Genomic DNA, 25,503 nt, shown 5'->3' with positions numbered 1-25,503 from the left:
TCACAGTCAACTGAAGACGAATGTGTGCTTTCAAACTCCTCGCTTCTGCTCAGTCAAAAATGACAAACAGCGAGCTCGCAAAAGCACCCACCCTCCACTCGAAGCTCTCGTTGAGACCTACCGACCTCGACCCACTAACTTTATATATATACAATATACCTTCAACTCACAGCAAAGGCACGCACATTTCCTGGGACGACTGTATAGGGCTCGCTGACGTGCGTATGTACGTATGTAGAACGCATCGCAGCCGTCAACTGGTTATACCGCACTGCTACTGCTGCTCCGTGCGTGTTGTGCTTCTCGAATCTTATTTTATTGATTTGCCTGGAAATGCCAGCATGACCCTGAGCACGCGCCGCGCGCGCATCGAAACGAAAGACTCGGACACATCCGATGCACACTCGCTCTATTTTTCTCTCTCTCTCTCTCTCTCTCTCTCTCTCGTATCTATATGCAATGATATGCAATGTAATCTTGTAACGGGGGTGGGGCGAAAACGCGCGCTCCTCGGGGAAGAAGATGCACCGTTCATTGATTATTTTATTTACTGTTTGTTTCTTCGTTCGTTTTATCGTTTTTCGTTGAGATAAAATTAGATTAATTAGATGTAGAAATAACGAAAACGTATTTTTTAACTAAAATAAATTGTTATATTCAAAGTAAAATGTTTTCAATCAACATTCCAACACAATGGTAGTCACATCGTACTGACTTTAGAAATTGTACACAACAAAAATAGTACAAAATCGACCCATCATTGACAATTCATTATCATACAGCTGTGTGCATAGACACACTAATCATTATTCATACACGATGTAAATTTATCACTAGAAATTGCAATCGTTTATGCATTTTCATCGTTCTATAAAACATTCTAGCAAAATTAAAATTCTCAAGTGCATGAAAAATTTTGCATCTCCAAAACGAAATATCGAAATTCTTTGTAAGCTACTTTAATTGAATAATGAAAGAGCAACGATTTCCGTTCAACAAATCTCAAAATTGGCTACCTACTTTGTAACCTCCGGTCTATTATAAGTTTCTATCCAACATTTGCACTAGAATAATATCAAACTCCCTGTAATTTCTCATTTGCAATGAGTTAGTGAAACAAGTATCTCAAACTATACCACGTCTTTGTACAATTATTTACACTTTGTAGACAGTATCGAATAGCACTAGATGAAAAGTGATAAGGAATGTCATACAAATTCCAGGCCTTCAAATTTCTTATCCGATACTTTGATGTCAGGCATAATGATTCGTCCATCGATGTTAAACGCTGTAATGTAGGTAGCAGTTTCGCCTTGGTATTCTTCAGTCTTCAAGGCAACAATGATAGAATCCTTTGAGCCCGGTAGGAACTTAAAACTTGAATAGCCTCTGACAGGCACAAGAGTACCAATATGTGTAACCTGTTGAATAAAGTTTATCACTTTTTTTGCTTAATCACCACACTGATCAGCAAAAAAACAATGCATTACAGTGTTACCAACCTCGATATTTACAAATGTCTCATCGGCAGTTAACAGTACATTACAACTCATCGTCTCATCTTTGGTTTCATTATACTGCTCCTTTGAACACCTACGAGGAAGAAAAAACCATTTGCGATGGATATTACTCCATGCACCAGACTCATGAATCATATAACCTGCAGAATGATAAACATTATGGTTAACATTCTATTTTTCTCTCCAAAGAATTCTTTCTCAAATTTGTACAGACCAGGAAATTCAATGTTGATTGCTTCTCTCAATCGTTTGTAGTTTAACATCCAATTTTTAGAGTGTACTTCCCCATGAGGAGAAATAACTTTGATCCATTGCGGATTATTATTTACAAACTCTCCGCTAGCGGTAGTCCACTCTTTGCCCATACTTCCAACGTACAATTGCTCATCTTTTACTGCTGCCCATTCTGATTTAAAACCTAAGAGACAAGCATAAATTACTTCACACTACTCTCTGCTCTCTTAGCTTCTTAGTAAAAAATATGGGATTTAACAAATTTCAAAACCTTTTGAACTTTTTCCATTTCCATCCATGAGTACAAGCCAAGGGTAAACTTTGTCTCCGTCAAAGAAATAAACCATGCCAGTTCTGTCATCAAAGGTGAGTAACCTACCATCAAAGGTAACAAGTTCTGACAGTTCCATCCCTCGTCCTTTAAGTCCCAGCGAAGAAGACAACGTGGTCACTCCGTCTTCCCACTTGACCGATATTAAATTTCTAGATGGCATCCAAGTAAGATGACCTTTCTTCAGAAAACTCTGCCATGTATTCTGATGATCTGCACTTTTAGATCCAGTATCCAGATCAGTGACAATGGCTATGGCATAGGACATACCCGTAAACTGCTTAACTGGCGCAGTCAGAGGATAAGTCTTGTTGTAGAAGTAGTACTGGCACGGTGGCAGTGAATTCTGTATGGGCTGTGTGCAGACCATGCTACTGACCAGAGGATACCCATAGTACAGAAAAACGACGAGGAAGAGAAACAGCAGAAAAACGACAAAGTGACTCTGAACCCTCAGGGTACTGTTGCCGACCCTGTAAATGTGCGGGGTGCGCAGTGCTTGCCTCCAGTCTCGAGAAAGCATTTTCTCGGTCGCCGAGTTACGCGCTTTGCTGCTGTCGAAGTGCGAGTGCGTTGTCATCTCATCTTCCGTAATTCTCAGTAGGCTACTTGGTTCCAGCTGTTTTCGGCCGGGATGTGCTCGCCGATGCCTGCAATCAGAGTATAAAGAGTGCACCCTCGTCTTCTGTCTCGACTTGTGTCATCAGCGGCGCGTTCTCATTCGAGGTTCCGGCTCAACGAGCGGCTTCACACACTAGCTCATTGCCATTGAAAAATTAACGAGTGACAAAAGCTGTAGACGTGTATACTTTCCCTATTCTAAAATCTATCGACCTAACCTCACTTTCATGACTCTTCCTCATCAGCTTCGCGCGTTGGAGCTCCTATCTCGAGTATACTTATTTTCATCTCTCTTTATACACACTGACGATCGGCGACTGACTACTTATGGGTAAGTGCGAACTGGTATGAGTAATCGGGATTAGTAAACAGATAAAAGCAAAGACGAACAGATACTTGTACTAAATTATAAGGTGCTCATAAGTAACGTTCGTGTGCGCGCGGGAAATCGATCTCGCACATTGAATTCTCGGTATCCTTTTCGTCGGTAAAGCAGATCTTATCTCTCGTTAAAAGTTGTCGCTTGTCGCGCGCGTTGGACGAACGGCAAGACTTAAACATACAAATGTTCTTAGACACGTTGAAATAGTAAATTAGTGGCCCTGAAAAGGGCCGATTGTGCTCAACGGCGGAGTTAATAAATTTATGTAACCTTCTTTGCCGCTTTGTCAGTAGTTGTACACGTGACCTTCTGCTTGGGCATCTTGGATTTTGCACTGTTTGCAGCTTTCTTAGCTTTCAATGGAGATTTAGAAATCTTGGCATTTTTTGGCTCTTCTGATTTTTGCGAGACGGCCTTTTTTCTATTAGCTGATTTTTCCCTCCTTTCTGCGCCAGCTTTTGTCCCTTGCTTCACGCGGTCTAGAGTTGAAGCCTTCCGTTGCTGCTGCTTCTCGGCCTGAACTTTGGCTAGCTTAAAACTGCCGGAAGCACCGGTTCCCTTAGTCTGCACAATGACATTGTTATTGACGGCAGTCTTCAGATACTTCTTGATGTAGACGGCAGTAGACGGCTATCTCCTTGACGTGATCGGCCACGAAGACACTGGCGATGTACTTCTTAATAGCTTTGAGCGATGATCCCTTTCTCTCATCCAAAGTTGATATGGCCTCATTGACCATCTCGGCTATCGGAGGATGACTTGGTCTGCTCACCGACGTGTCTTCGGGGCCTTCTTTCGAGATGAAGCTTTCGCCGATTTACCCATATCAATGCACTTGGATCTTGCTTCGATGACGATACTATCCGGAATAATCTCTGCCAGAATATTCTCCTCCCTATTATAGAGCAAGCGCGTACGTCAGAGAGAGAGTCCTTTACCTTTTTTTCGAAAGCATATAATAAGTATGCGTTCTTTTTCGTGTTAAAAAGAGTTCGTACTCGGTACCTATATAAGGCTATGACTAGCATTCGTAACCGTATAATAAGGCGTAAGCATGCATATACACGCACACACTCTTAAATACCCTTCTACGCGCTAAATAAAAAAAGTCTAAGAACAATGTGTAAAAAATCACAGAACAATTGTTCCGATCGCGCGTCGAGCAACAGCCGATCCGTGTATATTTATAGCTATCAGCAAAATCACATTCATGATCATGACCATGAATCATGCGTGCGTGTGCAATGTGCATGCTCACGCGCACACGCGCACATTATGGCATGTATTTACGTATATCTTTACATTATATAATATATATCTAGGTTATATATATATATATATATATAATGTAAAGTTGCACATGACAATACCTAATCAAATAACATTCCGTTTTGAATATGCTGCGATACTTGCCAGGCAAGCACGTCGATGATTAAGCTTAATAGAAAGCAATCTGCATTCTTCATTAGTTTGACCCCTGATGGTCGCAGAGAGTCGGGACACGATTCTCTCGCTGATGAAAGGGGCATCAGAGAGCAGCTGCAGCGATTTCACAGTGCCTGTTACTCCTCGTACTCCTCGTGCTCGTAGTGGTCGTTTTTGTACAGGTATATTTTTCGGGGCCCGCTCCTTTCGTCCGTTCCTCTCATCTGCAGTTGCATCCTCTCCACGTTAAATTATCCATTTTTTGTTTATACAAGTAGTTAGCAAATCAATTAGCAACTATGTCGGAAAACGTGAGTCCGATCAAGTACTTCCTGAGCGGAGGTTTCGGAGGAGTCTGCACAATCCTAGCTGGGCATCCCCTGGATACGATAAAAGTAAGGTTATGACACGTCATTTTTATTCCATCGCCTTGTCGTCTTTTTCATCCTACTTATAAGTATACTTATAAGTAGCTACCAAAGCGCGTGTTTTGTTTGCGCTTGTTAATAAGCCGAGCATGGACGAGCGTCCTTATGTAATTTCGAAAGACGCGCCTTGTTATTTTTATTTTTATTCCACGATGGACCTGTCAACACAATGGACCTTTTCCAGGTTCGCCTTCAAACTATGCCCATACCTGGGCCCAACGAAAGGCCACTTTATGCTGGAACTTGGGACTGTGCCAAAAAGACTGTGTCAAAAGAGGGCTTTCGAGGCCTTTACAAAGGTGAGTGTAAAATTCTTCTTTAGTCTACTAATTCATTGATTGGCCTTATCACTACAATTGTAAGCGTACATACTATTAAATTTATTTATTTCCACATAGGTATGGGCGCACCGCTGGTTGGTGTTGCCCCAATATTTGCGATGAGCTTCTTGGGATTTGGATTAGGAAAGAAGTTGCAACAGAAAGATCCTAATGAAAAATTGACCGAGCTGCAGCTGTTCTATGCTGGAGCTTTTAGCGGAATATTCACAACTGCCATTATGGCTCCTGGGGAGCGAATCAAATGTCTTCTACAAATACAGCACGGGGATGCTAAACCAAAGTACAAAGGCCCAATTGACTGTATCAAAAAATTGTATGCAGAGGGTGGACTGAGGAGTATATTTAAAGGCTCGTGTGCAACACTATTAAGAGGTAAATACCTTTTTTTAATTTTTAATTAAATGCCACACATACTAGAAGCTAAATTAAACCATTTTGCTTTTAAATTATATATATATATATCAAGAAATAAGACAAATATCTAACTGATTTCATTGTCAATTTCATTGTTCTCTGTCTTATCCAGTTTTGCTTGCTTTCTCCTGAGTCTGCGTTTTCTCCATTTGCAATCTAATCCTCCTTTACGAAGTGCATAAAAAATGCCATAGTTCCTTAAAGATTTTGGAGTGAAACAACGAGGGGCAGTTTCTCTTGTCCTGTTAATCTGTCAAGAATAAAAATTTTAAGTGCATTTTGTCATCTACATTAATGACAAATAATAGTTACAATATTCATACCAAATGAGGGTTCCATTTTGTCATGTCACAGTTGCAATCCCAAGGATTTCCATCCAATCTTATGTTTTCTACCATAAACTGCTTATTAGATAGACGTAGACTTTTAAAAAAGTCAGGAGGCAATTTCAAGAGATTATTTTTTGTGAGAATTATTTCTCTCAATTGCTTTTGTTGCTGCATTGAAAACAATCCTGGTGGAATGTAGTCTAAATTGTTGTAGGAAAGATCAATTCGTTTTACATTCTCTAATCCATAAAAAGCATCCATTGATATCTTTGAAATAAGACAGTGACTCAAATCTAGGGTGACAATACTCTTAAGATCAATAAACGCATCAAATTCAATAGTAGAAATATTTCCTCTCAACTTCAATTCCATCAAAGATGGCATTCCTTGAAATATGTATCTCTCCAGTACTGGAATTTCAATATTATAAATGTGCAAAACTTCCAAATTTTTCAATCCAAGAAAAGCATTCTTTTCTAATTTCAGTTTGGCTCCATTGCCACCTAATTTCAAATGAGTTGTTCGATTCATTATTTCAAAAGTGCTGAAAAAACGAAAAAACGAAAAAATTATCGTAATGAAAAATTTCAGGAGATTTCACCAAAGTTCTCCTATCTAATTAGCATTATTCATTTTTACCTTGGAAATATTGACTCAAAAGGGTTTTCACGAAAATCTGCTGATGTTAGTGCTGGAAATGGAGGAAATGACAACTCTGATAAAAAAGTTAAGTTATTACCACTGAGATCCAGCTTTTCAAGCATCAACAGCCCAGCTAAATCCACACTTTTTAGTGTAAGTAATTCATTGTTAGCAAGTGATAATTGCTTTAAATTTGGTGTTCCATAAAAACAGAACTCGGGAATAAATTTTAAGTCATTTCTTTGCAAAGACAAGTACTGCAAGTTTTCAAGACCATCAAACATATGCCAAGAGACATCCTTTAGAGCACAATCATAAACTCTCAGATGTGATAATGCGCTCAGACCAGCGAAAACTCCAGCAGATTCTCTATATCCCTCCATTTCTTGTTTATAAATATCATACGGCAAAATTTCTTTGTCATCATTATTATTGCCTGATTGTTGACTCAAAAAAATCAATCTATGACCGCTCTGATTTTCATTATATATATTAGCTTCATTATCTTCTGGAAGATTTCTAGGTTTAATGACAAGATTTGCTTTGCTTTTATCTGTTATGCTCAATCTTGTTAGCGTTACACGTTCTAAATTCAAATAGAGTAACGTTGTTCCCAATGGAAGAAGTGTGTCGGCTGATAAAATAATTCCACTTTTACTTTCTTCAATACTAGTAATTCTTAGAGGATCTCTAGATTCCATTCCTTGAATATCCAAAGAAAGTAAATCTGCGAATCGTTGCATGTCAGATGCTTGTAAAATCATTTCAGTATCACCAGATCCTGATTCTAGAATTGTAAAGATCTAAGCAGAGCATGAAGTTAATAAACTGCACCTTGTTGAATACAAAAGTAAATGAAATAAACTTACTTGTACATCTTCAGGCATTTTTGATAACAACTTTGATGGATTTTCAAAAATAACGCATGTTGCCACTTTTAGAAGTTCATTGGCTAGAGGGTGATCACCATGAACATGATTAGAACTATCCTGTAATAAATAAATTTTCAACTGTTTATTTATGTGATGTGCAATCAAATATCAAACTCTTTCAGAAGTGAAAAATTTGAATAGAAATTTTCCTTTGCCTCAAAATCATTAGTAGAGTTGATCCACTGGTGCAATGGTAAATCAGCATAGCGAAGTAATGCACAAGAACATTCACGTGGACATTTCACTTCCCAAATATTGCCAATGTCTACCACATATGCTTTGCTGTAATGCTATAATTTTTTTTTTCAATTAGATTTCTGTATTAATCATACTTAGAAATTAAAATTTACAAAGAATATCTTTACCAAGAGAAATATGAAGTAAAATAATAATAACAATATAAAATTCATAGTTTATCCAAGAAATTTTAGACCAAATGATTTGAACAATATAATAAGTCTCGACCCATCAAGTTGGACCAAGAGGAACTGAGCTTCATTCTTCTTATCTGTTTGCTTGCTACGGTTCCTATCACATACAGGATGTGTACTATCTACTCAACCCACGCACATTATCCTCTTTATTAGTAATTTACGTTTGCTTGAGATTTTTCATCAATTAAACTATTTTCTCTTTTAGATGTACCTGCTAGTGGAGTTTATTTTACCACATATGAAGTTTTACAAAGGGCAATGAAATCTGAAGATGGAAGTCTAGGGCTTTTATCAACTATAACTGCTGGAGGTTGTGCAGGAATCGCTAATTGGATTGTAGGAATGCCACCTGATGTTCTTAAATCAAGATTACAAACAGGTTTGTATAAATTCAGATTATAATTCATGCGACAATTTATTTTGAATTGTATTAAAACTTGTGTTGATTTTAAAAAAGCTCATCGTTACAATTCTTTTTAATAAATAATAAATATTCTTGTTTGATCCTTAAGCTCCTGAAGGAACGTACAAAAGAGGCGTAAGAGAAGTTTTCGTGCGTCTTATAAAAACGGAAGGACCAGCAGCACTTTACAAAGGTGTCATTCCTGTGATGCTCAGAGCTTTTCCGGCAAACGCGGCTTGTTTCCTAGGATTTGAAGTAGCCAAAAACTTTTTGGATTGGGCCGCACCAAACTTATAATGTTATAATCTCTAATTTTAACAACGATAAGTGCTCCTTACAGGTTTATTCTTATTTTGACAATACCTATTAAGTTTGGAGCTAGTGATCAAAGAAAAACGTACATTTGCAATTGCCTAATATACTATTAGAGTTTGGAGAATGTCAATGCAATTCATTCTTAGTAATATACTTTGTATAATTTGCCAGTATGATGAATGCTAGTAACTACGCTAGTATTTGTACAAAAGAATTGTGAATTTTATAATGGAAAGAATCGACGCATCGTGTTTCCTGTTCAATAAGTAGGTATAATGTCGTTATTTTTTAAAAAGATCCTTCCAGTAGTAACTTTACAGTTCTCTTGACCGAGGCAATACGAGGAAACAAAATGAAAGTATTTGAAAGTAAATACAATTTTTATATAGGTATAAATATTTATGTGCAATTATATACATTGTGACAGACGAGTTATTCATATATTGTAGTGCTAGTGTCATATAATTAATACAGTTTCTTATGTTTCTTCACTTAAACATATAAAACCTTATATCTCTATCATCCATGGCATACTAGTAAAATATAGCTTGAATATGAACAAACATATCAAAAAAGGGCATGGTGGTTATTGTATATTATATTTTTATGCAAGGTCCTTGATTACTCTCTGTAATTGGATGATATGAATAATTTATTGACCATGTTAATTTGGATTGGTTTATTTTTTATACTTCTGAATATTATCGTATATATTTTTGACTCTGTATAAATGTGAGTTTTATACTCGGTATTTATTCTACGCAATTTAATTTGCGCATCAAATAGTTAAGCATATAGAGATCCACTAAATGCGATCTTTTTGTAAAATACGTAATGCCGCACAATACACGTTGTACAAAGAATTTCTCGTAAGCGACCTACGAAAGATGTTAAACAAAATGATAACAATAACAGATATATTTATTTTATCAAACGCGCATTTGTCTACATTACTCTTCCCAGCCGTCGTCATCCTGGGACTCGCACTCGCTTGTCGCGGAGTTCCGGTCCGAGGCCGAGGACTCATTGGGCTTGGGAGGTGGAGGAATCATGCTAGACATTCTGACAAGAGCGTTGGTGGCCGAACCTGCAATACCCCTTCGTCTTAGGGATAGAGTCGCGTGCAGGTCGGCCATGAGGTCACCACCGACCGAAGCTGATGACCATCGGTCCTTGGCCTTGTCAGCGGCTACGGTATGTCGTAGTTTAGCCCTACCAAGACCACCGGCATCGCGAATGGCAGCCATGAGGTTGCTTCTATCATCGCCTGCAGATGGTTTTATTGATATCGTTTTTTTTGTTGGTTTCTTTTCCGCTGCTTTTTTTTCCTCCTCTTCTGGGGGTGACACTGGAGGAGGAGGTGGTGGTGGTGGTGGTGGCGGCGGAGGCGGTGGTGGACTAAATGTGTTGAAAGTTGTTGGAGTAATAGGACTAGAATCTATTGGAAGTTCAGCTTTAGATTGAACGGAATGTAAAGTGGATGAACTTGGTAAAGATGAACTTTGGTCTTTGGGAATGGGTTTTTCGCTGGATTGGCGTTTTTCTAAGTTTTGCTCTGTAATCGGCAGGGTCGGAGGATCTTTACGACTAATTGGGGTGGCTATTGCAGACGAGGGTGCAATAGGATTCTGAAAAGTTAAGTCAAGTGTAAAGCGTTCATCGTCAACTATGCCTGGTAAATCAGGCAATGTAAGTGGTACATTCATTTGCGGCACCTGAAAGCGATTAATTGTGTTATAGTGCACTATTTTAATGATTGTAAAATAGAAACAAGCAAAATTTGACTTTAATAATTTAAATGTACACGTTGTATTGTACCTCTCCTAAAGCTGGTGCATATAAATAGGTTGATGGAGACTCCATATCGGCAGTATGCCAAGGTTGCAATATAGAGTCGGGTGCATCTTCAATTTGACTTTTATCTTCGCATTGCACTGATTGTATATTAACAATATTTTGGGATGCATTATTGTTGAACGGTAGGAGAGCATCAACAGAGGAGACATTATTATGCCTTGCTTGATCTACATCAACTTCATAGTCCTTGGTTTTTTTACTTGGTTTTGATTTCACGTAATAAAACTGTAACTTTTCTTGCATGTTTAAATTACTTGCATATTGGCCATTTTCCACTTTACTGTTGCTGGTTAATGGCGTATCGAATTTATCTGATATTGAAACAGGACTTTTATAAATACAATTATTCAGAATTTCTTTCCTTGATTTTGGTTGCACAGCTAATTTGTATTCCTTATAAGTATGATTTGCTGGATATTTTGCTGCAGAATACATCTTCACAGCTTTTAACTTTAAATTAGTTTGAAGATAGTCTAGTCGACCCTGCAGTTTTGTAGCCCTGGTGTGTATTACTCCAAGTCTATAAAAATAATGTATAAGTTTGCAAGTACATAATGGTTAAGTGGGAAAATTGAGTAAAAAAGGAACTTGGATGCCTTTTGTTGTTTTCAGAAATCCTTTCATTTATGGAATCAAAAATGTGGTCAACGGCAAAATTTAAATTGTCCAATGCCTCAGCAATTTGTACAATTGTTTCTTCATGCCTCAAGTCTTGAGGAATCACAGCTGCAATTCCGAATGAATATGTAATTGAATAAAAGCTAAACTTATTGTTTGGGTGCAATTATAGAGCTCTTTTTTTACTTACATATTTCAATTCGTTCCGGCATTTTGTGGTGGTAAAAATACTGTGTTAGACTTGATTTTATTTATTTTTCTTTTCAGACAATAATGTACAGCACATTTTCAATATACGAAATTCAACTATTAAAAATAATAATAACACATTTTAGAAGACTGAAGGTTATGTTCACCGTGCTGCATAGAGTGCACACACACACACACACACGTATGTGCAGTGTATTACCTGTGTGCTGTGTGCATGATCAGTGATCTGTTATATATACAGATATACAGATGTACATATATGCGTATATCTATATATCTAATGTGTGTGTGTGTGTGTGCGTGCGCGTTTGTGTACCAATAATAAGCTCCTATGATAGGTATGTACCTATACATACTTTATCATTCAGCAGTAAGGCAGTATAACAATTTTTATTTATATACGTGTAATTATATTCATAGATGCAATTATATTTACAAGAAATTACAGATGAGCTTGCGATGCCCTAAAAATATAGGCATCATTCAGATAGGTTGTAATAAATTCTGGAAAGTCTCTGTGATTTACAATATCCAAAAATATGTTAAATGCAATAGCAAGTTTTGTTTTTGTCGAGTTATCAGATCCATAATCATTTATCAAATGTTCATAAATGTTTGAAGCCTCAGAAAACACAAGACTCCTTGTTACAGATTGATTTTTATTTTCCATCAAAGCACCGTGCTTAATCCATTGCCAAATTTGAGCTCTGGAAATTTCAGCAGTAGCAGAATCCTCAACAGCTCCTTCAAATTCAAAAACTCCCCGACCACATAACCAGTTGTATATGAATAATATGGCTACAGTAATATTATGCTTCAATCCTTCTTCTGTGACTCCTCCCTTAGGCAGTGTTAACAAATCCTTTTCTGTTATCTTTTCCTCGGTATTTCCTTTATATTGCAGCTGATTTGAATAAGGGCCTCCATATTTTTTCCAGAGATCGTTAATAAATTCTATCAGTCCTAAATCATAGATCATAAAGCCATCAACTCCTGCCTGTATTTCCGTTAATTTATCTCCCAATACAATTTTTACTGTTTCATAATAATTTTTGGATTGTTTGTCTGGTAAAAGTTTGGCAGTCATTCCTCCAGTCGCATACGCGTTTCTTTTGTGACAAGTTCGAACGACCAAGTCCATATATTTCTTCAAAAACGGTCTACCCATATTGACATATTTATTTCTATCTGGAAGCAAGAAAGTTGAATCGTCGCCGAACTTGGAAATTATCGAGGCTGCGTAATCCCAAATTCCGCAGTTCAAACCTAGAGAGTGATCTCTCAGTTCGTACAAAATCTGATCCATCTCAAACGAGGATAATATATTTTCGATAAGAACGCTAGCTTTGATCGTTCCGTATGGAATCCGTAATTTCAATTGGCTCCAAGTGAAAATTTCGTTCCAGAGTTTAGCCTCACACGCGCCTTCTAGTTTAGAGAGATAAAAAAATGGCCCAGAATTGCATTCTGACAGAATCAAGCCATTGTGAAATATCAGTAAACCAAAATCAAACAATGGTCCCGGAACTTCTCTGCCATTGATGCTCATGTTGTGCTCTATCATATTCCAAGCTCTTGGACGAAGCATAAGAATCGGAGCATTTGCTATTTGCGGAACGTTTGGAATATCATTGTGAACAGCGCGATAAACGTTGTACAAGCCCATTATTTGATTCTTCCACGTTGGACAGTGCCCGTCGTCAAAATCGACTTGCACTCCTTGAACATTTGCTTTAAGGCAGGAGGTGAAGTGAAGATAGTCACTTGGACTGACGTCTCCAAGATCCAGATGTCGATTTTGAAGTCTGTGATCTAAAACATTAATGCAGTAGTAATTTGTACTAAATTTTCGCCGCTTCCTTAGTTTTTTAAATTACTTGGCGTATAAATTTGATGATTCTATAACTTACTGACTGGAGACACCTTCCAATTCTCATTAGCGAAATTAGTTTCTACAAACTTTGGTATTTTTCCAGTCTTTCTCTGCACAAACTTTCTCTCAACCCTAGCAGTATATAAATCATCTACTTTATCTTGGAAATGAAGGTTAAGTTTAACTAAAAACTCTATGGCCTCTGGTGTTAACAAAGTTTTAAATTCTTGTTCAAGATCTGCTGGAGCAGCACTTAGATAAACATTAAATTGTCCTGCCTGTTTTGTCATTTTTTGCAATTTTCTTATATTAGTAATAATATTTTCCGTTTCAGTGAACCCTCCTGCATTTACTCTCAATGTGGTGCTCTATACTGCTGATAGACAGATAAGAGTTGGCCTTGTTGAGAACGAATGTTTGTGAAACTGATAAGCAAGCAGCACAATAACTGCAGTAGTCGTTTAGCATAAACAAAAAGACGTCAATTATAAACGCTTTGATACATCTTTTGCGTTTTCTTTTCCATCGGCTATACGCGATCCAAATTGAAAAGCTCGTTTTGGAAATTTGGCGGCTTCGTGTAATTTTATTTTTCTTGCCAAAAGACGTAATAGCAGCTTATCACCTAGTCCCGGTGGAAATTTTTCGACTGGACAGCACCTGAAAAAATGATAATCCGTTATAGGTGGGTGAAGATTTTTTTCTTTTCATTGCAGACTTTATAGAATGATTTAAGATATCAATCGATTGAAAATATTTAGTCAAATAACCATAAAAATATAACCTTTCCCAAGGTGCAAGCTGTTGCACAAACTGAACGAGATCCTCATCTAAATAGGGTAATCTTGACTGTCTCCCATGGTCAGCAACCATTCTATCATCTCTTCCTAAATTTCTTTCTGAAATCCTATCAAATTCAAGTTGTAGTTCTTCTGTAAGAATAGCCCATCCTTTATGTTTTAAAATCGTTCTGTGTCTCATGTATCCACCAAACTGTTCATCAGCTCCCATTCCAAGTAGGAGTACTCTGCAACTTGATGTGTAGAATTCCTTTTTGGGGTAAACTGTACCTCTACCTCTACTAGCAAACCAAACAGCACAAGCTAAACTGTCATCAAGGACAGTTGCGCGCGGATAAACTAAATTTGCAATTTGTGTTGACCTATAAATTTTTAATTCCTGTTCTGAAACATTCACCTAAAAAAGATTTCTAATTATTTATTAAATACAAGTGACTTTGTCAAGTGACTTTTAAATGTTTACCTCGATAAAATTGAAATTCCTGTTAGGGCAGATTTTTAATAATTCATTGAAAGTTTTTCTGCCTGTGATTCTGTCTGGCACCTCATAATTTGAATTATTTTTCTTTTCAAATGCAACATTAATCAGATCAATTGTTTCGTTTGGATTAATATTTCTGTGAGCCATCACAGCTAGGATGGCTGAGTCTAATCCTCCTGAAAACAGGAGGCCAACTTTTGCATGTTTGCAAGGTTCAACAGACATGAGAGCTACTCCGGTACAGTTTCTACAAAATTCAGGAATTAATTGAACTCTTCTTCTGACTGATTCTTCTAAAAATATCAACAAACGATCCACTGTTTCGTTAATGCTTTCTTGTCTCAGTAAATAGTCCATAATCTCATCATAAGTTGAGCACACATTGGTATATTTGAAATATTTTAAAAATCCCATTTCAGAATCAGGTATTAGGCCTAAAGACAAGTTTTCTATTTCTGGAAAATTTTCGGATCTAAGAATATTTACAACAATATTAAGCCTATTTTCCAAATCATTCAATATTTTGATAACTCGCTCATTTGGTTCCACCCATGGAATGCATTTTAACTGCACTTTTTCATAGTTTAAGTCTGCTATAAATATTCCAATTGCTGGCAATTCTTCAATATTTGGCATACTTTTAACAGCAACAGATGTTATTACTAATGAGTCATGTCTCTCGTTTATTTTAAACAGTAAGCTATGCCTTCCAAATTTGTCCCTAGCAAAGTATAACATGTTTGAAGATTTTTGGTAATAGCAAAAGCTAAATGGCCCTTTAATCTCCCTTACTGTGGCTGCAATATCGTTAGAATTTTTCAAAGCTGATAAAACAACTGTACTGTCACAAATGCCTCTCTTGTGCTAGAAAATATACATCATTTCTTAATATTGTTAACAAAATGCATAAAGGATAATCCTAAGAAATATGTTCAAGGCTTATTGGATTAAGCTTTTAATTAGTATACCATGTTACCAGCCAATACGTCTCCATTCCAAAGAAGTATGTTGCAGTCAGTGTCAACAAGTGGTTGTGAAACTGGCTCTGCACCTTGCATCCATAATACACTTGCATGGAAGTGACCATGCCATAGTTCTGTCAGACCTTCTTCCAAGCTGTTCAAACAGTCTGGTCCTCGAGCTGCTATCATGTCTTTGCATAATGTCCACTACCGATGAAAGCGTTAAATCTTTTAGAATTCACTCATGGATAAACTTATGTACCTATTTACGTTTTTTTACGTGCATTTTCAAATAAATATTATCATATACAATATTGCTAAACACAGGTTACCTCAAATGGTTCCTTTGGATTTGAAGATTCTCGCCTGGCATTTGCACTACTGTTTATCATGCAGAATATTCCGCACATATTTTTCAAAGAGAATTAGTAATATATGACTGTTATATTTCGTAAAAATGTGAGACAAGTAATAAACATAAACAACGACAGCAACATATGCACCGCGTGTAATTGCAGTTGAGGTTATAATGTGTGTGTGTGTGTGTGTATATATATATAATGGCCGTGATTGTACGCGCGCCAATTTTAAAATATCAGTTGTTTATTACCTATATACTATTCAAATTCGGTGGTGGGATATCGTGCAAAACAACAATGATATTCAGATAAATATATATTTTATTCATTCTCAATATACAAATTTGCCTACAATATATTAAGGAACTACTAATTCAACCGACAACTTAATCGTCTCACCACTCTTACACATATCACGAATCATTGCGAGTTTGGTTTCGAGCGCGTTACTAAGCACTTTATCTGCGATCCTTCTTTTGTATCTCAATTTTTTTCATGCATTTCGCCACCGAGCAGATTTGCCCGAGCGTTTGTTCTTTAATTATCTTTCACATCTCGCATGAAAATACCAACTTTTTCCCTCCCGACCGTCATTATATGCATAAAAAAATATCGCGAATGCATTATATTGAATCGCACAACACCTGTGAGCTTATTTTTTTTTCGTCATTCTTACATTTATCTCGTGATGATCTTTTACAATATACATATAATTCTTAAGCATACACAAGTTTTACAAGATTCGTCTGGATGAGATTTCACTTTTTTTCGTGAAGAACCGATTTTTCACTTGACTTGAACCTCGTTTCCGCATAAAATATCAACTTACTATAAAATACATGCCTATTATAAGACCGAAAAGTTTTTTACAACACGCGGGTAAATAATTTAGTTTTTATACAATAACAAAATATATACAGTTTTATTATATGTCGAGGACGAAGCAGTCCAAACAAGCAAGATTGCAGGTCTGCAAGCGTCTTTGGAGCGAATTACTGTAGCTCCTCTAAAACAGTTAGACAAATTCGGCATAGCTTAAAAGATTTTGACTTTTACATTATCCCATTCCATTATCATTTGTATTCACACTTGAAATGAAAAATTTCACCCTTTTTTTTCTATCTATTGAAACTACCATTATCTGCTCTTTTTTTATCCATACGCAACCGACTCCTACGGAGTATTGCGAATTCATGTACACACGGCTACGAGAAAAATAGTCAACTCTGAATAGAATATAGTGTTTCATTTTTTTCCTACTCTATGTATTGAATTATTCAAGACTTCGTAACTGATGCATGAAAAACAATACTAAATTTATCAGTCTACTTAGGTATTCAAGAATAATGTAAGTGCGTGTACTCATATCTGTATAATTTTGTAAGCGTCTAAAATTTTCATCTCACAATTTGTTGTTGAACAGTGAATATAAAGAAAAGAATATTCGGTTCCCAATTAAAATTCACATACGTTTACAATAAGCGTAGAGAGCAGTTTTTTTAAATTCTGCACTAGCAAAAACTTTATGCCATAATACAAAGTTTGAAGTCAAATCAACGATGACACTATAAGACGACGTTGAATTTACCTTCGACAGCTTCTTCGGTATAGCAGTAGTATTACAAACTGGACTCATATGAATTCTTCTTGGCAAGAGCCGACTCTTGTAGCGCCAAACAATTACTTGTAAATCAAATAAGGAGGCGAAATTAGTTGGGGCATAAATAAGTAGAGGGAAATACATTGCACTTATGGAAGGTCCTACCAAGGTGATGCTTTCTTTTAAATTTATTTGCTGCGTTGCGCATCCGCATATATAATTTATACGTTATAAACTTGGTCTTGCACGAGCTTGCTAAGATAATTTTTGTCTCTCTAAACATAATTTTCCTAAGGAGATAGTTTAAGAGAAACGTATGGGTACTTGACTGAAAATATGTGCGTATCAAGCTATCTGCGGTATGGCACGATTCGTTAGAGAACTATTGAAAATGCCGTCAAAGGAGCGAAAGTAAAAGAAATTTCAAGATGAGCAGAAAGACAAAAATCTTATGCGTGCAAAGAATAATAATAATGATAATAGTAGTGGTAGTAGTACTAGTAATAATAATAATAATAATAATAATAATCATAGTAATAATAATAAAAATAATAATAATGAATAAGAAATGCGCTAATAGAGACGAACGCAGTCGAAGTGTCAACTCAATGCGTTCTTCATTTTTCTCTCTTGTAGTCCCACAAAATAGAAGGAAATGCATCACGGTTTTTAAAAAAGTATTGGGAGTATCTAGATACTTTGATAAATTTATAGAAAAATATATAAAATGATGTCCTCTAGATATTTACAGTGACGAAGTCAAAAGGAATCCTTGGAATACCTATAACATATCGACATAGACTTTATTGACAGGTTTGCTTGATTTGAATGAAGGTATCACCGGAGAAAGGAAAAACTATAGCAGCAGCAGCACATGGTGAGTACAGAGAATGACTAAAGGTGAGCGAGAACCTCGACGGCGGCAACAGGCGGCGTCTGGTCGCCGCTGAGTATGACGGGCTCGCTCTCGGTCTGGACGATCCTGACGAGGTTCGCATCCTTCTTGGAGGGCACGAGAAGCGAGCAGCTCTGCTGGGTCTGGCCGGCGTTGCCCAGAGGGCCGGCGCCGGCCGCGACGGCAGCGCGGTGTCCGCAGTAGCTGGGAGGTCGGCTCTCGCGGCTCGTCGTCACCGCGTTGGCCGACTGGTGGTGATGCACCGCAGCAACCGCGGCAGCGGCGGCGGCGAGGCTGCCGTTCAGCGGCTGATGATGAAGAGCCGAGGGGGCACCGGCTACACAGCTGCCGGCGTTCGAACGGTACGTCGGCGGCGGCGAGGACGTGGGCTGCAGCCGGTCCAGCAGCAGCAGACGCAGCCGGTACTCCTGCATGCTCGCCTGAAAAGTTGCCGGAAAATTCGTCGACTTTGAACTCGAGCAAACGGCTGGTAATGCCGGCAGGCAGTTGGAGGCATGAGCGCATAATGACCTGATAGCTCGGCGGAGGAGTCCTGAACTGGAACTCGGGATAGATCATGGCAGCGTAAGGATGCATCGGTCGGGCGGGCGGAATCCTGCCCGAGATGCTGGCCAGGCCGAAGAAACCGGCGCAGTTCTCGCGGCTGGTCACCCGCCAGGCCACCGCGCTCACCGTCACCAGCACCACGCCGATTCCTGAAACATTCGATGCGAGCTATTATCGTAGCCTCGCCGTCGACAGATGCGGCGAACGACAATGTATGTCACGCTTTTTCAGCCGGTAAGGTCGACCAAAGATATCTCGACCAACCAAGCTGCGCTTATCTAGACTCACATTATCTTTTCGGAGGGACATTGCTGCGGGTACTCACCGATCATGAGGAGAGCGACGGCGATGTGGTCTCGGCCGGTTGCCCGAAGGGCGCCGAGCAGAGCCCCGGCTCCCGCGCAGACGAGCCCCACGACGCCGACCCCGAGGATGGACCAGCGCACGGGCGGCGAGCCCAGGCCGCAGCACTGCTTCGGCACCGCGTCCCTGCAACGCTCACGATAACATGATAAGTATACGTTGGACAATATGTGCCGAGCGGAGGTTTTACGTTTTTCATAATAGGAAGCATGAAAAGTAAGGAAAGCAGTATTGTAGGAAAACCAAAGCACACCGCAACTCCGCAAACCCAAGCGCGGCGAACTGGCTCAACGAAAGTCCCATTGTTTTACGTCGATTTCGGCCTTCGCGTCCATTCATTCCTCACTCCTCGCGGCGCAGCTCGAGCTCGACCACACGGCCTTTACTTCCAAGCCCGGCTTTATGCGTCCGCGTTTCTCTTTCGAAGAGTTTCGGCACATCACTACAATCGCGCGCTTGATTCCCACGAGCGATTGTGTAGGCTCTGCATATCCTGCAAAAAAGTTGGTCCACGCAGTCATCCGCTCAGGTGTTTTAACAGGCAAATCGAGCTCGCGCGTCCTGTATGGGTATATCATCCACTGAAGAGTCCGACGACCGAGTCTGGTCGAGCTATGTGTAACGGTATACGTGTGTCGTGTAAGCATTGTATGTCCGTCGCCTCGGCGCGAGCTCGAAACTGAAACGGCTCGTCTGTGATCGTTCAACTATATCCATATGCCCGCGGACTTTTTTCTCTCGATTTCTCCACGGTATGGGCAAATTTCGTTGTTTGTAGAGGGCTCGCGCGCGCTCCACTCTTCGCGACGAATTTACTTACGCGCTGCTATAAACATTTCGCGAGGAGAAGGACAATCCGCCCGGCTCTCGCGGGAATAACTTCGGTCTCTTGTCGTGCGCAGACGCCGCAGACGTGACTTTCTACACTATAACGCACCTATAGCGCCACGATCATCAGCAGAGATTGCGCACGACAAATATTAAAAGACAATTTTCTCATCTCCGCGAGATTACAGCAATTATCGGGCGGCGATATGCCGACCCCCTCCCGCTCAGATCAAACTCTTAGCTCTGCCCCCCTCCCTCCCTTCTCTCTCTCTCTCTCTCTCAAAGCACTCCGGCCAACTTTCGTTGCATATAAGTACGATTGTGTGTCAAATATATTTTTGATGACAGAAGTCTTTATATTAGATATTGATCCATTGCAGCGATGATCGTGGTCTTTTCTTATACTCTAATTATATACACAAGAGTTGGTAGAAGAAATAGATGCGCAGCTAGAGTAGCCGTAAAGGCGAAAGTCAATGTGAACTAACCTGCCAAAGGCGGAGACGCTGGCGGGCACGGGGAAAGGTAGTCCGAGGCTGAGGCCCCTGAGGCCCAGGTGCGGCGGCGGCGGGTGGAGGAAGCCGCCGACGGTCGGGCCGGGCCCCACGAGGGGCACCCCCGCAGCGTTGGCAGCAGCGTTGACAAGGGCGCTCGATGGCTGGAGCGTAGTCGCGGCTCCAGCGCAGGTCGAGAGCGCTCCAGCGGCCGGGCCCATGAGGCCCGGGTAGGTGGGGGGCAAGCCTGCCGCGCACGCGCCGTTCACCGCGGCGGCGGCGGCCGCAGCCGCGGCAGCTCCGTTCGCTCGCTGTATGGCTCGTCGGTGCTGGCGGCGCATCCTGCGTTCGCGTCTCCTCGCGTCACGCAGCTCCTCCGAGAGCAGCTCCGCGTGACTCGGCTGGTGCTGGGCCCCGGAACAGCCGAGGAGGCTCGGCGAGAGCTGCTCGGTCTGAGCCTCCGTCGAGGCGTACGACCTGACCGGCTGCTGCTGGACATTGCCGACTGCATCGCTGGAATTGCTGCCCTCCGGGCTGACGGGCCCTGGCTCCGTCTCTAGCTGGACTGGCAGGTCGTTCTCGACGGCCGCTGCAGCCGGTTCTGCCTCGACCCGGACGACGCTCACAGGCCTGGGGGCACTCTCGGACAGCGCCCCGGCCATGGCACGGCCCTGGACATGGGTCTCCACGGCAACGCGCCCTCTCTCCGCTGCCTGCTCGCGAGGTCCTTTGTTCGGGAGCTGGGAGCTCTTTAAAGGCTCTTAAACGAGACTCGAGGCTTGTGCGCGACCTGACCCAGGACCCTCTCTCGCATACACTTAGCAGAGTGGCTCCCGAGAGCTGCGCGCCTCGCGTTCTCGAGGATGAAGCTATGCGAGCCTTCTCTCTCTCTCTCTCTCTCTCTCTCTCTCTTTCTCTCTTTCCACCCTGTTTCGCCGCTCTCCTCTGCAAGTCCTCGTGTTTTGCGCTAGGTGCAGCAGCGACTCGGCGGCGGCGGCGGCTTTTTCAATGATAATACTGCTCTCTTGCTCTTCTCCTTCTTCTTATTGCTTCCCTCTCCCCTGGGAGCTGGAGTATTTATTTACACTCGCGGGAGGGAGAGAGAGGGCGCGTGCGCGCGTGCAGGTTTTAAATTTCCCGCCAACGTTTGCGGGATATACGAGCGAGGATCATCGTCGTCGCGAACGCGCGCTCGGTTGCTCGCGCTGCTGCAATGGCTGTTCTCCAGTGCGCGATGTAGCCAAAGCCATGAGACTCATGCTGAACAGATCCCGCTGCTTCCCTCGGAACTAGTCTCTCGGCTGTTTCTGCAAAAAAAAATCAATAAATCAAAACGATCGCTTGTTACTCAAGGTGCAAATGTAGAATTGGCTAGACCGCGCGTGGAACGAGAATGACTTTGTAGCTGCATGCGTGCTAACGTCATGTCGAGGGAAAGAGCGCGAGCTGTGAGACCGTTTTTCTCGCGCAGCCGCGCTGAAGCGCGCGGACTGTTTTCTTTTGTCGAGCGAGACCGGTTATTATTATTCTTGGGTATATTGCGCGCGAGGTGTATTGCTCGGTAATGCCGCGCCTTTATTTTTCCATCCGATGCGCGGCAGCTAAGGAGAGGAACCTGCGGCGACTCAAACGGATCCCGTCTTTTCAAATCGACGGTGCAAAAAGATGTTATTCTTTCTGATTTCGTTTGAGGTGTCATTAAGACTCGCAGAGTCGCGTGAACCCTTTTCTCGCACTTTCACTAGGATTTATAACTTTAATTTAAATTTCGGTTGTTAATTTCTATTTTGTAACCAACATTGCATAACTAGGGCATATTACGCAGACTACTTTTAGAAACTGGAATGTCGCGTAATTCTTTGAGCAATCGAAACTACTTTCCGACAGCGCTTTTATTATACATTTATTAAACCTATAAGTGCATTAACTCGGCATTAACTTCACAAGGCTAAAAAACAAAGCGAACCCAAAGTCTCAGCTGAAGTGCACTGCTTGCTCTGCACTCGCTGCGTGTATGTACGTGTAACTGTACGACGTTCGTTTACGTCGTAAATTACCGTCGCGTTCGCGATCATTTTGACAAACGGTACTTGCTCTTTCTCTCTCTCTCTCTCTGGGATTGTCTGCTCACGCGCCATACGATAGCGCACTCTCTCCCCGCAAGTAAACGGCGCTACTTTGGCAGCTTTTTAAAACTTCAATTCACCGTTAATTTGACTGTTCAACTTTTTTTCTGATTAATTCTCTGTCAAAAAGGTGCTCTCGGCGGTGGCTGCAAACACTGCAGTGAGCACTCTTGCGATCTTGTTTCTACAGATAGTCATTTATACAGCCCTGCGCGTGTATTATTTGCTATCCAGGTCAGTAAACGCGACAAACCCAACTGTCTCAAGGAATAAAGAAGGATGAACATTTTTCTCGAGAGTTAAGTGCAAGATCGCGGTCCCTGAAAGTCAATTTCGCCTTCACCGCTGCAAAAGCCGATAAGCCTCGAGTTTCGTTCTTTCGCGCGCGACTCTCTCTCTCTCATCTCACGTGCACACCGCGCACACGCGGCGTCTTTCCACCCCTGCGCCTATCACCGCATTTTATTTATTCTGTCGCTGCAACTTCTGGAGAGGCTGTTGTTATATTTTAAGCCGTATGAACGTCACGCTTTCTTGCGAGATCCCTAACTCTGTGGTGATAAATCACAAAAACCAGCTTGCCGGACAAGAGCGTTTTTGGGCCTCCTCGCTTTTCACACATCAACGTTCTCGAATGCGATTATTCCGAACGTATGGCTCCCGTGGTATCGATCGATGAAATTCACTAATATCCATGCCCAGTCATTCATCCTTCAACTTCCTACCTTCTCTTGTTCGCTGCGAGATTACCCATAGCTCTATGGCGCAGAGAGATCATAAGTAATATGCATTCCAGCATACGGACGTGTGAAGCGCGCGCTTGTAATGTGTAATCGCGTGCGTTTTCCTCCTTGCATACAAAGCAGGATGGAAAAAAGGAAAAAAATGACTATGAAACGGGAAAGTAGGTCGCGAGCGGAGACGAACCAAGTGTGTACGCATACATGTGTGCGCGAGCATACGTGCAATAACAAGCCCGCCGAATAGAATGAGCGCGAGAAAGTTACTCCTGCCGCTTGATTCGCACACGTGCGTCTTTATCTGTATGTAATATATAAGTATAGCGAACTGCGAGCTAACAAAGTTCTGCGCGCTTACGCGACCTTTGTGTGATTTTTGCAAGTAGTGGCAACTGCAAATAGATTGAATTGAGAGCTAGCCTCTTAGTAATAGACGGCAAATGTACCGAATCACCTGCAGATTTTGCTCTCACGAGCGCTGCAGCGCAAAGGCTCCGTACTGTGTATAGAAGTACCCCTCTACACACACTTACTACTTAGCCTCGATCGGAAGCGTTCGATCGGCTGCTGCACAAGCGAAAAGAGCCGACTTTCACTCCGACTTTGCTCGATCGTTTGCCGCAGCAAAGAGAATTTTTAGCGAGTGACAAAAACGATTGTCTGCCTCTACCTACACGTATATCCGTACAACGCAGGCTGTTGTTACGCTTTACCGTCTACGGCTCCAACTTGAACGCAAAGAATGCAAGCAGTATGGCAGTGAGTTCGGTCACACACAAAGAGCACGAAAAACTAAGGTATAGCCCGCGTATACGAGCAGCAGAGAACCGAGACTGCGGCGGCCAGCGAGTTGCACCGAGCTACGAGTGCAGCGCAGCAGCAGCAGCAGCAGACGCTCTCTCTCTCTCTCTCTCTCCCCTTTTCTCGCGACTGTGCTGGGTAAAATGCGACGACGGGCGACGGGAGAGTAAGTGGCTGAGTAGCACACGACGCGACTGCACCGGGGCCCACGTACAAGATACCTGTGCGTACGCTCTGTAGGCATCACATAGAAGCCGCAGGGAGCGCGAGAAATGCTCTTCAACGCAGAAAGAAAGTGTCACGTCGCTCGACGGAAAGCGGACCGCGCGGCGCATCGCTGCATCGGGCAGGATATTGAGTAGGTAAGTATACCGTATACTTGGGCACCTGTACGTACCGTGCGTAAAAGCTCCTGCGCGTGGACTCGCCCGCGACTCCTGCAGGACGCACCGAGGGGCCCCAGCTTCTGGCGTGAATCTTATTCCTCTTCCTCCCACCACCAACACCTCCAACACCTCCAACACCTCCAACTATTACACAATACTCGCGGACACTGTTGCACACCTACATCACGCGCGCGGGCCTCTTGGAACTCGGGCCAGCGCGCAAAGGCCATGCACAAAATGACGGGGTGTGTGCGTGTGTGCAGCTCGTCAGTCGTCAGCGAGTAGGAATATACGCGCAGACATAAGGTCGAGAGGGAAGAGAAAGGCACGCGCGGCCCGGAGCGCGCTCGACAGACGGCGGGCCGACACTGCCGAGCCTGCAGTCACCGAACCGAGCGAGCTGCTCCCGCCCGTAGTCCGTACAATAACTCGCGTACAAAGAGAGAGGCAGAGGGAGCGCGAGCCGCGCGAATACGGCGAAGGAGGCAATATATAAGAGAGCGGCGGCGCGCGCATGCACACCGCGCGCGCACGCTCGGCGAGCTCGAGCCTCGAGTCTGCACTCTGCAGCCGAGTAGCCGTAATAACCCGAGCCCGACATCGCAGAGCGAGCCGAGAGTTGAGACCGGCGACCGCTACTGCAGCCATACAGCCGAAGAGAAAGGAAAGGAGCGCGGATCGTAATGCCTATACAGCCTATACATATAGCACTGCGAGCTGAACTCTGCGCACCCACTGCTCAGGCCTCGGAGCTCAGAGGTAGGCCGTTATAAAGGAGCTTCTACACCGATA

At 41.8% G+C, this 25,503-nt stretch overlaps 8 protein-coding genes across 14 annotated transcripts; 1 reads left to right on the top strand and 7 right to left on the bottom strand.

The window, feature by feature from the left end:
* Positions 1-630: 630 nt before the first annotated feature.
* LOC100120729 (apyrase) lies at positions 631-5,142 on the bottom strand. Of its 2 annotated transcripts, XM_016986880.3 has the most exons (6): positions 4,459-5,142; positions 3,359-3,983; positions 2,026-2,735; positions 1,735-1,938; positions 1,503-1,660; positions 631-1,421 (listed from the first exon to the last, which is right to left on the bottom strand). In XM_016986880.3, exons 3-6 carry the CDS (start codon positions 2,663-2,665, stop codon positions 1,209-1,211), a joined length of 1,215 nt encoding a protein of 404 aa, XP_016842369.1. In that variant the 5' UTR covers positions 2,666-2,735; positions 3,359-3,983; positions 4,459-5,142; the 3' UTR covers positions 631-1,208. The 2 variants fall into 2 exon arrangements, with proteins under 2 accessions (XP_016842369.1, XP_001604339.2); XM_001604289.5 differs by lacking the exons at positions 3,359-3,983; positions 4,459-5,142 and adding an exon at positions 2,925-3,239.
* Positions 3,350-3,859, bottom strand: LOC103315338 (histone H1.1, embryonic-like). Its single transcript, XM_031931866.1, is given in 2 exon segments — positions 3,350-3,724; positions 3,726-3,859. Coding segments are annotated over 2 exon segments (477 nt in total). The 5' UTR covers positions 3,828-3,859.
* On the top strand, positions 4,420-9,685 carry LOC100120698 (congested-like trachea protein). The gene is made up of 6 exons (XM_008219867.4): positions 4,420-4,695; positions 4,792-4,908; positions 5,126-5,240; positions 5,340-5,654; positions 8,239-8,412; positions 8,546-9,685. The coding sequence occupies exons 2-6, from the start codon at positions 4,813-4,815 to the stop codon at positions 8,731-8,733; spliced, it is 888 nt and encodes a 295-aa protein (XP_008218089.1). The 5' UTR covers positions 4,420-4,695; positions 4,792-4,812; the 3' UTR covers positions 8,734-9,685.
* LOC103318195 (leucine-rich repeat-containing protein 15) lies at positions 5,648-8,187 on the bottom strand. 2 transcript variants are annotated; one of them, XM_016986878.3, is made up of 6 exons: positions 7,965-8,187; positions 7,749-7,889; positions 7,537-7,656; positions 6,665-7,470; positions 6,020-6,569; positions 5,648-5,946 (listed from the first exon to the last, which is right to left on the bottom strand). In XM_016986878.3, the coding sequence occupies exons 1-6, from the start codon at positions 8,007-8,009 to the stop codon at positions 5,764-5,766; spliced, it is 1,845 nt and encodes a 614-aa protein (XP_016842367.1). In that variant the 5' UTR covers positions 8,010-8,187; the 3' UTR covers positions 5,648-5,763. The 2 variants fall into 2 exon arrangements, with proteins under 2 accessions (XP_016842367.1, XP_008218088.1); XM_008219866.3 differs by having other exon boundaries at positions 7,755-7,889; positions 7,965-8,090.
* On the bottom strand, positions 9,113-11,667 carry LOC100120671 (WASH complex subunit 1). The gene is made up of 4 exons (XM_016986879.3): positions 11,417-11,667; positions 11,205-11,334; positions 10,570-11,128; positions 9,113-10,466 (listed from the first exon to the last, which is right to left on the bottom strand). The coding sequence occupies exons 1-4, from the start codon at positions 11,436-11,438 to the stop codon at positions 9,702-9,704; spliced, it is 1,476 nt and encodes a 491-aa protein (XP_016842368.1). The 5' UTR covers positions 11,439-11,667; the 3' UTR covers positions 9,113-9,701.
* A 177-nt stretch (positions 11,668-11,844) lies between these two features.
* LOC100120626 (asparagine synthetase domain-containing protein 1) lies at positions 11,845-16,093 on the bottom strand. 3 transcript variants are annotated; one of them, XR_004344967.1, is made up of 6 exons: positions 15,885-16,093; positions 15,559-15,759; positions 14,573-15,454; positions 14,094-14,506; positions 13,347-13,969; positions 11,845-13,248 (listed from the first exon to the last, which is right to left on the bottom strand). XR_004344967.1 is itself a non-coding variant. In XM_001604197.6 (5 exons), exons 1-5 carry the CDS (start codon positions 15,960-15,962, stop codon positions 13,795-13,797), a joined length of 1,749 nt encoding a protein of 582 aa, XP_001604247.1. In that variant the 5' UTR covers positions 15,963-16,093; the 3' UTR covers positions 11,845-13,794. The 3 variants fall into 3 exon arrangements, 1 of the variants encoding a protein (XP_001604247.1); XR_004344968.1 differs by having other exon boundaries at positions 15,567-15,759; XM_001604197.6 differs by having other exon boundaries at positions 11,845-13,969.
* On the bottom strand, positions 11,879-13,599 carry LOC103318194 (malate synthase-like). The gene is made up of 2 exons (XM_008219860.3): positions 13,347-13,599; positions 11,879-13,248 (listed from the first exon to the last, which is right to left on the bottom strand). The coding sequence occupies exons 1-2, from the start codon at positions 13,597-13,599 to the stop codon at positions 11,879-11,881; spliced, it is 1,623 nt and encodes a 540-aa protein (XP_008218082.1).
* Positions 16,094-16,214: 121 nt separating the features above from the next.
* On the bottom strand, positions 16,215-25,149 carry LOC100679559. 3 transcript variants are annotated; one of them, XM_008219856.4, is made up of 5 exons: positions 24,723-25,149; positions 20,653-21,965; positions 19,299-19,462; positions 18,938-19,122; positions 16,215-18,846 (listed from the first exon to the last, which is right to left on the bottom strand). In XM_008219856.4, the coding sequence occupies exons 2-5, from the start codon at positions 21,318-21,320 to the stop codon at positions 18,406-18,408; spliced, it is 1,458 nt and encodes a 485-aa protein (XP_008218078.1). In that variant the 5' UTR covers positions 21,321-21,965; positions 24,723-25,149; the 3' UTR covers positions 16,215-18,405. The 3 variants fall into 3 exon arrangements, with proteins under 3 accessions (XP_008218078.1, XP_016842364.1, XP_003425266.2); XM_016986875.3 differs by lacking the exon at positions 24,723-25,149 and adding an exon at positions 24,199-24,348; XM_003425218.5 differs by lacking the exon at positions 24,723-25,149 and adding an exon at positions 22,057-22,528.
* Positions 25,150-25,503: the final 354 nt, after the last annotated feature.

This window comes from Nasonia vitripennis, chromosome 5 (genome assembly GCF_009193385.2).
Source record: "Nasonia vitripennis strain AsymCx chromosome 5, Nvit_psr_1.1, whole genome shotgun sequence".
Lineage (NCBI taxonomy): Eukaryota > Metazoa > Arthropoda > Insecta > Hymenoptera > Pteromalidae > Nasonia > Nasonia vitripennis.
Note: the sequence above shows the minus strand (reverse complement) of the source record. Positions and strands in the feature narration are given on the sequence as shown.

Bases quoted from the DNA above. Each gene is read 5' to 3' on its own strand.
- LOC100120671 (XM_016986879.3), bottom strand. From the start codon at position 11,438: ATGCCGGAACGAATTGAAATAT. The intron at 11,129-11,204 runs GCATCCAAGTTC...TTATTTTTATAG, and splicing joins ATTTCTGAAAACAACAAAAG to ACTTGGAGTAATACACACCA. The intron at 10,467-10,569 runs GTACAATACAAC...AATCGCTTTCAG, and splicing joins ATGCACCAGCTTTAGGAGAG to GTGCCGCAAATGAATGTACC.
- LOC100120626 (XM_001604197.6), bottom strand. From the start codon at position 15,962: ATGTGCGGAATATTCTGCATGATAAACAGTAGTGCAAATGCCAGGCGA. The intron at 14,507-14,572 runs GTAAACATTTAA...AATCTTTTTTAG, and splicing joins GGAATTTCAATTTTATCGAG to GTGAATGTTTCAGAACAGGA. The intron at 13,970-14,093 runs GTTATATTTTTA...TCATTTTTTCAG, and splicing joins CAGCTTGCACCTTGGGAAAG to GTGCTGTCCAGTCGAAAAAT.
- LOC103318194 (XM_008219860.3), bottom strand. From the start codon at position 13,599: ATGACAAAACAGGCAGGACAATTTAATGTTTATCTAAGTGCTGCTCCA. The intron at 13,249-13,346 runs GTAAGTTATAGA...TTAATGTTTTAG, and splicing joins TTGGAAGGTGTCTCCAGTCA to ATCACAGACTTCAAAATCGA.
- LOC103318195 (XM_016986878.3), bottom strand. From the start codon at position 8,009: ATGAATTTTATATTGTTATTATTATTTTACTTCATATTTCTCTTG. The intron at 7,890-7,964 runs GTAAAGATATTC...AAAAAATTATAG, and splicing joins TTTACTTCATATTTCTCTTG to CATTACAGCAAAGCATATGT. The intron at 6,570-6,664 runs GTAAAAATGAAT...TCGTTTTTTCAG, and splicing joins TTTGAGTCAATATTTCCAAG to CACTTTTGAAATAATGAATC.
- LOC100120698 (XM_008219867.4), top strand. From the start codon at position 4,813: ATGTCGGAAAACGTGAGTCCGATCAAGTACTTCCTGAGCGGAGGTTTC. The intron at 5,655-8,238 runs GTAAATACCTTT...TTTCTCTTTTAG, and splicing joins GTGTGCAACACTATTAAGAG to ATGTACCTGCTAGTGGAGTT. The intron at 8,413-8,545 runs GTTTGTATAAAT...TTGATCCTTAAG, and splicing joins TAAATCAAGATTACAAACAG to CTCCTGAAGGAACGTACAAA.
- LOC100120729 (XM_001604289.5), bottom strand. The intron at 1,939-2,025 runs GTTTTGAAATTT...CTTGTCTCTTAG, and splicing joins AAATGGAAAAAGTTCAAAAG to GTTTTAAATCAGAATGGGCA. The intron at 1,422-1,502 runs GTTGGTAACACT...TTTATTCAACAG, and splicing joins AGACATTTGTAAATATCGAG to GTTACACATATTGGTACTCT.
- LOC100679559 (XM_008219856.4), bottom strand. From the start codon at position 21,320: ATGGCCGGGGCGCTGTCCGAGAGTGCCCCCAGGCCTGTGAGCGTCGTC. The intron at 19,123-19,298 runs GTGAGTACCCGC...CGAATGTTTCAG, and splicing joins CGTCGCTCTCCTCATGATCG to GAATCGGCGTGGTGCTGGTG. The intron at 18,847-18,937 runs GTCATTATGCGC...GCAACTTTTCAG, and splicing joins CTCCTCCGCCGAGCTATCAG to GCGAGCATGCAGGAGTACCG.